Source organism: Thamnophis sirtalis, unplaced genomic scaffold (genome assembly GCF_051295495.1).
Source record: "Thamnophis sirtalis isolate CommonGarterSnake01/CBP01778 unplaced genomic scaffold, rThaSir2_p1.2 scaffold_5, whole genome shotgun sequence".
Classification (NCBI taxonomy): Eukaryota; Metazoa; Chordata; class Lepidosauria; order Squamata; family Natricidae; genus Thamnophis; species Thamnophis sirtalis.
In genome coordinates this window covers 124,914,674-124,925,139 of record NW_028261385.1, presented here as the reverse complement: position 1 = coordinate 124,925,139, position 10,466 = coordinate 124,914,674, and the positions used below count along the sequence as shown (strand labels likewise).

Sequence of the window (10,466 nt, the reverse complement as noted above, 5' to 3'; positions counted from 1 at the left end):
TTAGAATCCGTTGGAGATTAATATGTTTAATATTAATCTTAAATAACTACTTAAAAAGTAGTTATTCTGTTATAATACAGTGGCTTTGTCTTAAAAAGTCATCCTGCTGATTCACTCAGATCAGCTTTTGAAACCAAGTATTTCTGAAACCCCTTTGAGGACAACTCCTATGATTACTGTTTATACAACTCTGGAATAAACGTCTATTAACATAAAGCAGAAAAATAATTAATACAATCAAGATCAACTTCTGAATATAAAACCCTAAAGGCTTGTTGCTGAACACCTACAATTCATTAACCTCTGCTCTGTACTCCATGAAAGTGTTCTCCAATGGGCATAACAGTCCTCAAAACAAGTTAGAATCAAAATGATTTGCTTTTCTCAGTCTTTTATTATTGTCTCTATTGTACATCACAGCATTTTTTTCAATTTATATTTCTGCAAAACGAATACAGCTGCCTTTCTAAATGTCCTATCTTAAATAAGCCCTGAGTACTTTTAAAGCACATTAAAAATGTAATTCATATTTTGCAACAAAGAATCTGCTAACGAGAAACGGTTATACATTTATGGGGGAAATTGTTTTCAAAAATCATAATACACACTGCCTTTTTAATAGTGCACCAGGAACTTGTTTGAAACGTAACACAGAGTAACAGTCTACATAATTAGAAAATGTGAAAAGAAGCTTGATCTCATCTATTTCAATTGTTCAGCAAACAATTCTGTTTAGCTTAGTGCGGAAGACTTCAGGATTTTAAGTCTGTGCATATATATTTTATCAATGTTCAAATTTCAACCAATATACCAAAGATGAAAGTAATATGATCAAAATGATAAAGTGCAATTCACAATAACAGTGCGTTGATCTAATACAAAAAATTCTGGAAGAATTTGTTTACTCTAAGAAACCTACTTCAGGAAAAAAGTTACTTGCTAAGAACAGTCAAGTAGAAAAAGAAAGCTGCAAGAAAAGGTCTGAAAATATGTATAAGGAACGTCAGCTGTTGAGGGGATCCAAACAGCCTGAGAAGTTTTCTTTAGCTATTTCTTCAACCAACGTGCAGTAGCAAAACCATTTTTTTTTTCATTTTCTTTGGCAGAAAATGAGTTAAGTTTTAGATGGAAAAGGTTGATTTGACAAGGAGTATTTATGCAAGTTATCCAGTTTTTCCCCACTTTTTTTATTTTCTGACATTGGGTAGCATACAAAAAGACAGGTGAGTTTATATTCTAATAGGAAGCAAGGCTCCCAAAAATTAACCGGTGCCATAGCTGCTGTAGTCAAATACACCTTTCTTAAAGAATGAAGAGAATTCACAAATGTCATGTTTGGACAGGATCAAGCCCTCTTTATTTACATATAGTGGAGATGATGGAGAATTAAGCATTGCATCGAAGAAGTCTCTGAGGTATTTCTGGAAAAGAAAAGTAAAACAGGACAACAGTTACATTAATGTTGCATAATTAACAGTACATATATTACTCAACATTGTTTTTATTTGAAACACTAGAAAATAAAGACAGAAATATGACACCTTTACATGTGAATTGGTTGCAAAATCTAGACAACTTAAGACTTAGTATGCAGTGAACTGTCGATGAAGTCTACCCGCTTTTTTTCTTTAAAAATGTAGAGCAAGATCTCCTTCTGCTCCTGAAAGTGAATGAAATCTGAAATGCAGTTTGTGATAGGAAGTGAATTCTTATATCTATGGCGTCAATGATTCAAAGAAACAAAATTGGTGTGGCCTCTGATTTTGTCTAAAAAGCAGAGTTATAAAGCACCTCGGATTCAGTCTCTCAAGAGCGCAGGAGCATGGATGCAATTGTGTGATCTCAGAAAGACACATATGAAGATGTCATGGATTGGAATGGGACAACGTGTTGTGACTCACTTGCCCTAGCTGACTTGCTGTATGACAACTTGCTGCGGCTGACTTGCCACAGGACAACTCACTGTGGGATAATTCAGTGCGGGATAACTCAAGGGAAGTAGAGCCTCGAGGACTAGCCTCGAGGACTTCTAACTTGAGAAAATTCAAACCTAAAATAAGACAAGGCCCTTATTCACTTGTCCCTCTCTTAAGTTATCCTGCATTGAATTGTGATGCAGCGAATTGGTTGGGACAAGTTGGCCACAGTGATTTGTCCTAGACCTACCACAGATAAGCAATATAAAGATATTCTCTGCATTCGGAAATACTTTTTGGAAATGGATTCTGAAGTACTGCATAGTCCTACGTAATAGTGTCTGAATATCATTACATTTCAGCATATGCTAGAACATCTTGGCAAATAAGGGGCAAATTATACATAATGTGAAGAGTTTACAATAAAGGTCAACTATTGTTGAAAAAATTAGGCTAATCCTAGTCCTTGTTGGTCTTCCAGAAGCTATGAACAATTGGGTTTTTCTAAAGGGCATTTGGGGAAAGAGTGGACACCACTGTACTGATGTCATTACTGAGTTTTTCACTGATTAATTATTTTGATTTTATGCTTTTTATTAAGTTTCATTGTTTTATACTGTAAACTGGCAAGAGTTGTTTTGAGACTCTGGGGTGGAAGGGTGGGAAGGGTAATAAAAATGAAATGAAATACAAAAAGATGAAAAAACAACCCAACAAAAACCTATGGGAACACATAAAGTGTATCAGCTGTGTTATGTTAGTTATTATGTCTTCACTAACAGGAAACAAGATCAGTGTTGGTCAAATTATTTGGAAAAATTGTGTAGGGGAAAAGTGATGGTTCTGTCTCCCATTACCATGCTCTTTTTGCTCTCCCCGCAGTATTTTTAAGAAATCATAAAAAAAGCACTGTAGTTCATAATTCATAATGTTTGGAATGGTAAGCTACAGGTTTTTTTTTAAAAAAAAGAATATTCTTATTGTATGTTCTATAGAGGTACACATACAATCTAAATTAATTTAGCTTGCTAGTAGAAGCTTATTTGTTAAATTGGTTACAATGTCACATATATATGTGTATACACACACACACAAATATGATATAGATCTAAATAGCTTAATTGTATTATTTCTAGTTGTACAGATTTAATGCTGAGGCAAAATAAGAATAAATATAATACTGCTGCCAAATATCTCTAAAAATTATAAACTAAAAAATGATGTTCAGAGGCATTTAGAAAAGTATTTAATATGCTTTCCCATTTCCACGTAGGGCCAAAATTAATTTTTTTCAGTGGCATATCCAAACACATGTGCATATTTTGAAAAAGTTTTTTTAAGTATTTCAAATCTTAATGATTCATTAGTTTTCCCAATATGTTTATATAATAAATGCTGCATTTGTTAAATATTAAATAATATTTGCATAAGTTTGAAAACGTATGTTTGATCTAGATAATTACCACTCAATAACATCACATGCTATAGCAACCAAACCAAAATCTAAGGCTTTATGATAATAAAGAAATATGAATCTATAATATTACACATTTAAAAGTTGCATTTAAAGGAATCCTTCAATTACTAGGAAATTTCCTTGTACTTTTCCCATGGCGATTGGCAGAATAACTTCTGCCAAAATTAGTAAGGACTTTTATTCCACTTGTAGCACTAAGAGAAGTTGCCTTTTAAACATATTTGATTATTTGTAGAACTTAATATTTTTATTTGCATACTATTGTTTAAAGCTAAGCATAATTTACTTTTAAGATGGTAGTGTTATTTTGGATAGGGTAAGAGTATTTTATAATTTTTAAAGTATTTTTAGCAGAGCTATATCAAACGGAATCTTTCCTTATTTTGAATCTTTAAGTTAATTATATAGCAAGGTTATCCTCATACAAAATATGTCTGTGGTATTGGAGATGCTAGGAATTTCTAGGTTCTTTATGGCACATTTATTTCTTTTTTGCCATACCATTATCAGCTGTAAGAAAACTGCAATTTAGAAGCTTCAAACACTATAGTTTCTAAGATGCTGGAAAATGAACCAGAGTTTCTAAAAAAATTTCCAATATCCACAGCAGATGCATATCAGACCTTTTCCTGAATGTCATATGTTTATAGACCATCAGAAATCTGTTTCTTTAATCACAATAAAAACCCATATGATACTCTTTTCTTGCTGCCACTACTATGTTATAGGTAGCTTTATGCATTACAGAAATTTTTATTTCTATTTTTATTGCTTTTACTTTAATATCTTAAGACAGGCTTGCACATCATCATTGTGATACATATACAGATTGTAAATCTAAGAGGTCACACGTCTTACTATTGGATGGTGCTACATTCACATCTTGTGCATCACTGGATGCTTATTATAGCTTCTGTATCCATCTTATATAATAAAAAACAATTAAGAAAAATAACAACTCACGTTCCCACTGGAAATCTCAGTTTTTACCAGGTAACAAATAAGAAAGTTAGGACCACAAGAAACAATTGATAAATTGACCCATAAAGTTTTGTCAAAATTCTTAGTAAAAACATTATATCTAAGTGCAATTAATGAAAGTATTGGGTACTGTCCAAATGCATGATACAATGAAACATTTTTTTTGGTACTAAAAGATTTATGACACAATCAAATTAAATTTTATTATGGCCCTTAGACCAGAGAATACAATAAAAATGCATAAAACTGTAATTACTATATTATGATGCAATTAAAACCCCCAATTTGTTGAAATTTGTTTAATGTCTCCTATGATAATACAAATTATAAACTATTCCCATTGTCCTCCAAAGATTTTATTTTCACCAAGCTTTAAGTTAAGCAAATTTAAGCAAATTTTAGATTTCTTAAAGATATTTTGCATTTATTGTGATTACTGTAATCTGTATATACAAAAGTTCCTGTTGTCACTTAAAAACTAACCAAAAAAACAAACAAAAATGAAACAGCTATTTGAAATGTTCGTTGGGCTGCAACAGAAAATGAATAGAACTGGGATAAAGCCATTGTCCATAAGTAAATTGCTGTTCTCAAGCTACAATAGCAAAAACATTATATTATTAATGTTTTGTGCATCATTTATTACTAAGAGTTTTCCAATGGAAATCTGGTGGTATAAACATTATACTGAATGTCATCCATCAAATTAACTGTCCCAGCTAGTCAAGTTCAACCTGCAATAATCATTTCCAATAATGCTTCCTATTATATCTTAATGCATGAAATCCATTTGGAATCCATAGAACGTAATGATCTTTCTAATGTTTACACATTAAAAATAAGGTTATTTGCTGCCAATAGAGAGAAAAATCCCTTACTCTTTCACCTGTTCTGGAGAGTAAAATCTATGATTTATAGTTTCTGCACTTCTGTGAGCTTTTTGAATGTATAAGGGCATATTAAAAAAGAACAAAATAGGTCTTGGTAGTGAAGGAAATCAATCTTTTCTCCTGAGCAATAGTCAAAACAAGTCTTGTCAAAAACTATTCACAGGAAACAACAGAGGAATTGAATTTACTACACGTCTCTAGGTTAGCAGTGACAGGGTGTCAATTTCTGATATGGCTTCGACAAACAGCTAGCCCAAATGCTTGACATGCATCACCCTTCACTTCCTTGAGTGAAATAAAAAACTGAGTGATGATTGATAAGTTGGCTCTGAAAAGGGACAAGACGAAATGCATCTTCTTTCTATACTTGAGCATTCCTGTCATTGATATACATGAGTTGTGAGCTTTAGCTGAAAACTTGGTACATACAAACTCAGTACAAAAGCATAACGGAAGCTGACAAGAGTAATTAATAGATAAATTGGATGGTATTTTTTTGTCCAATAAGATGTATATTGTCTAACTCAAACTACAACATATATTTTACAAGTCTAGTATACAAGATATATCGTATTTCTATTTTAAAGATTAACAAACTATGATAAAAAATAAATATTTAGAAACCTTCCAAAAACTCATTTGAAGGACAGAAAGAAACAGAACAACACAGCCTACATCTCAACTGTAAAAGTAAGGCTAACAGTAGTGCCTTTATTCTTGCAAAAATTAAGTATCTGGATATTGGATCATTTTCTTCAAAATTCTTTTTAAAATGATATTTCACTGGGAACTTGGGACAGCTTTTCCTAAGTTAGCACTTTTGCATAAAGCACCACTGAGCATTTGCATTGGATACTGCTAGACTGATTGAAAGGGAAGATTATTTTGACAGATAGCAAACTGGCTTTAGAGCAGGCAAGTCACTTTGGATCAAGGTTTAATACTTTATCATCTAAACTAAAATACTCAAAGCAGTTGTAAATGTTGATTTCTTAGAATTTAAGGAAGCTTTTGACTCACCATCAGTGGATACAGATATTGGATAGCTACCTCCTTCCTCTCATGACATGATGCAGCATGGATGTAATTAGAAAGGGAATGAAACAAGAATGTATTCTTGCTCTACTACTGTTCAGTTTTTATATAAATTCAATAGTCAGGTTCTTAGAAAAAGAAGAACACCATCTTCTAATATAGCATGGACTGTTTTACACAGGTGGTGTTCTGACCTAGGCTTCCTGATACAGTAAAAAGCACATGTTTAATCCCAAAATCCTCTTTTTATTTCAAAGGCTGTGAATTATGTTCATTCACAGCCCATAATGAGTCCCAAACAGTTTGTAAAGAGTCAGACAGTAGTCTCCCAAAGTCTTTTGGAATAAGGCTGATAACCACCCACCTTTATCTTCCTTGAAAAGCTGCCAAAGACCTAATGGGCAATTAGCTTACAAGGCCACATGGACCAGAGTCAAAATGGAGCTTCAGAATTTAAACCAACCAGCACAAACAAAGTTGCTTCCTGCAAAGACTCATGTCCCTTTGCTCCTCCTTTATGTCCTATGGGAGGGACCAATCACCTCCAAGCCTTTTGGAGTTGTTTCTTTTGTCTTAAATATTCTTGCCTTCTGGCAGCTCTGTGCATGTGCACACTGGGAAGAGACTCCCGTGTTTCTCTGCCTCACTGATGTCTGACTCTGGAGGCTCCGGAAGCAGCACATAACTCCCAGATGGCCCTGTCCCCCTCTCTGCCTCCGATGCAGAGCCCTCGTCCGAGCCTTCCTCAGATTCCAGGACTGGCCCATGTTCCTCCCCAATATCCTCACTGTCCAAATCTGCTGCCAGCTCTGCAGGCCACCGGCGGACCACAACAGGTGGATATTGGTGAAGTAGAGGGAGGGAATATGTTGTGAGTACAGGGGTGTAACAGGTGGACTGGCAGGATATTGGGAAATTGGTAGTAGCAACAGGAGGAATGGTGATTGAGGAAAGGGAGGAAGGTGTTCTGAAGGGAGAGTATCTGCATTGGTAGGGTGAGTCGCACTGTTAGATAAAGCAGCCATATTAGTACCTAAGGGAAGGGCAACCAAAGTGGTTCAGTTTTCAGCTTTACTGAATCAAATCTGACCCAAAACACTTCAGCAGAACTGCTGGAACAGGACTATAAGTTCTGGGTTTGAAACAAGAATATATGCCTACTTGCTGCACATACCTACAATAGAGCTATTATCGTAACACTGATGGATGCAAATAATCCAGTACTTTCATCACAGTAGTCTCAGTTTTACATTTTATCATTAAGAATTCTCAAGGTCAGAAATACCCACTGTCTTTATATATAGTGTGAGTCTTTTTAGTCACTGGTTCATATTCTATTCTACTCTACTGTGTCTTCTACAGAGATCAAAGTGGTTTACTTTTCTAGAACTTCTTCTCAAGCCATTTCTTGGGTGGCTAAATAAATTTTAGATGTAAATGTCACACACTCTTAGATTAAGGCTATTTTTTAAATCAAAATGGTATTGTTAGTATGCTGGATTCAGTCATTGTTAGCGGCACATTAAGCTACAGGAGAATATTTTTCTCAGCTCATTTATATAAAGCAACAGTAGACTCATTGTATTAGGGTGGCAATTCATCTTACTCTTAGCATTCCTCTCTCCCTCAGGTGTTGTAACTGTAAAATAAATGTATTTTATTATTTCAGTCCAAGTCAGGAAACATAAAAATTTGATAAACTTCTACCAGGAAAAAAAACACACTTGTAACTATTTTCTAAGACTTCTTCCTTCTTCTACTTAGTCCTTAAAAATCCTGATTTATAGAGCTAAGACATAAGAAAGATTCACATGATGTCCCTAATTATAGGTCTGCAAAAAAATTTTTTTCGAGAGCTGTTTTGGTTATTCCACATAATCTTTATGTTTTTTGGTGCGCTGAATTTGAAAATGACCTCCATTTTGTCATAGGACATCATGTTTCCTGACAATTTAGGTAACTATGTTAAATAAGGCAATACCTCAAAATAAATGGAAATAGACTTATAAAATTAAAGTTTTATTATAATATTTTCATGAAAATCCTTTTTCGAACTGAAATGAGCTCACCTACACTCACTAAACTCTATTCTTCTTCCTTGTGAGGCTCCTCTTGGTGCATTTACGCTTGTGAGTAGCATCTGGAATGTCTCTCTAAAGCATCCAACAGTAGTCTGCCATCATTGTAATGCTCCATTTTCCCTGGTGTCTCCTTTCCATCTCTTTAATGTCTTGGTGGAACCGTTCACCTTGTTCCTCACTCACAGCTCCCAAATTTTCAGGAAAGTAGTCAAGGTGGGACTGGAGGAAATGCACTTTCAAACTCATCAGGCAACCTAAAGCTTGAAATGCTTTCAGCATTCTTCCGACGATCTTTTTGTAGTGAGGATCTTTGTTATTGCCTCTTAATTTCTGTACAACTTCTTTAAATGCAATCCACCCTTCTTTTTGAGGATCCATCATGGTATTGACAAACTCTTGATCAACTATAAGTCTTCTAATGTCTGGTCCAGCGAACACACCTTCCTTCAATTTTGCCTCCGACAGGCATGGAAACTTGGTGACCAAGTATTTGTAGCATTTTCCATCTCTTGGAAGTGATTTTACGAATTGCTTCATCAATCCCAATTTTATGTGGAGAGGTGGTAGAAGAACTTTACGGGAAGGTACCAAAGTTTCTCAAAGGACATTTTTTTCACCGACTGTTAGCACCCTTGGCTGCCAACTCTTCTTGGTCCAGTGATTTTGTCGGTCTCGACTGTCCCATAAACACAGAAAACAAGGATATTTGGTATACCCAGTTTGTTGCCCGAGCAACAAGACCTTCAAGTCCCCACACACTTGCCAACCATGGTCTTCATATTTAAGTTTACAAAGAACCAATTCCAAGTTCTCGTAGGTTTCCTTCAAGTGTACGGAATGACCTACAGGTATGGAAGCGTAAAAACTGTTGTGGAGTAAAACTGCTTTGAGACATCTTTTTGAAGAATCTATAAAAAGACCCCATTGCTCAAAATCATATTGGATTTTAAATTGACCCATCAGACCTTTGACATCGATGCAATAAACCAACTTGTCTTCCTGGAAGAAGTAAGGAATGAACTCCTTTTCACGATGTCTGAACCATGAAGATGACACTCCTGGCAAAAATAAATTCCTGCTTTTCAGCCTTGATCCGAGTAACTCAAAGGCATCTTTGGGAAGATTCAAGTCTCTTACCAAATCATTCATCTCCTCCTGAGAAAACAATTTTGGTCTTGTATCATCTTCAAAGTCAGAACTTGATTCGTCATCTGGTTCAGGTATGACTTCACCTTCATCGGAGCTAGGTATCTCTTCCAAGATAGCAGGGGGCTTGGGTACTGGTATATCTGTGCCATGGGGGATGGGATGAATTGCTGAGTGAAGATTGGGGTATGAAATGGAATGCTTCCATTTGGAATTAAATCCTTTCACATCGCATGAACAAAAGTAACAGTCATCACTATGGTTCTTTTGCTCTCGCCATACCATAGGAATCCCATAACGGAAATATTTTTTCTTACCCTTGAACCATTTTCGGAGGTCCTCAACACACCATTTGCACACTTTATGAGGCGGCCAAACTTTATCTTGATCTCCAATTTTTAGTCCAAAGTATGCAAAGTATACTTTTTTTCACAAAGTCTGTAATATTCTGCTGTTGCTTCAACACTGTATATTCACCACAGATGAAACAGAAACTGTCTGGCAAATTAATACACTTTCGCAGAGCCATAACATAATGGTTGAAGAATGACGAGCTAACATGAATTGTGATGAAAAAGTATGAACAGCTTAGAACCAAGAATCTGATGATGAGAGACATGAGACGTCACAGTGCTGGCCATACCCTCTGCACTGACTGGAGATGCTGCTATCTGCTCTGTGTCTCCCTCCCACTGGATTCTTCAGGAAAGATTAACCCCTTCCATCATTAGAGCACAGACTTAAAACTTGCTTAGCTTATGTATATATTGCTGACCATCAGATTTACAGTGCTTTTTTTTTTTACATAACTCAGACAAACCCTTTAAGGTTTTGGGGGCATTTTATATCTTAAATGCACTTATGTGAATTAATTAATAGTAATTTGGACTTTAAATTTGGTTAAAAACCAAATATAAAAAAAATGCAAAAAATTTAAAAA

At 35.1% G+C, this 10,466-nt stretch overlaps 1 protein-coding gene across 3 annotated transcripts in view; it reads right to left on the bottom strand.

Annotated features, from left to right (window-relative positions):
- Positions 1 to 374: 374 nt before the first annotated feature.
- KIF16B (kinesin family member 16B) overlaps positions 375 to 10,466 on the bottom strand; it is a 138,879-nt gene continuing 128,787 nt past the window's right edge. For all 3 annotated transcript variants that reach the window (XM_087716841.1, XM_087716843.1, XM_087716842.1), the window contains one exon: positions 375 to 1,421. In XM_087716841.1, coding sequence (XP_087572967.1) covers positions 1,263 to 1,421 — 159 coding nt within the window. In that variant the 3' untranslated portion in view covers positions 375 to 1,262. The remainder of the gene's footprint in view (positions 1,422 to 10,466) is intronic.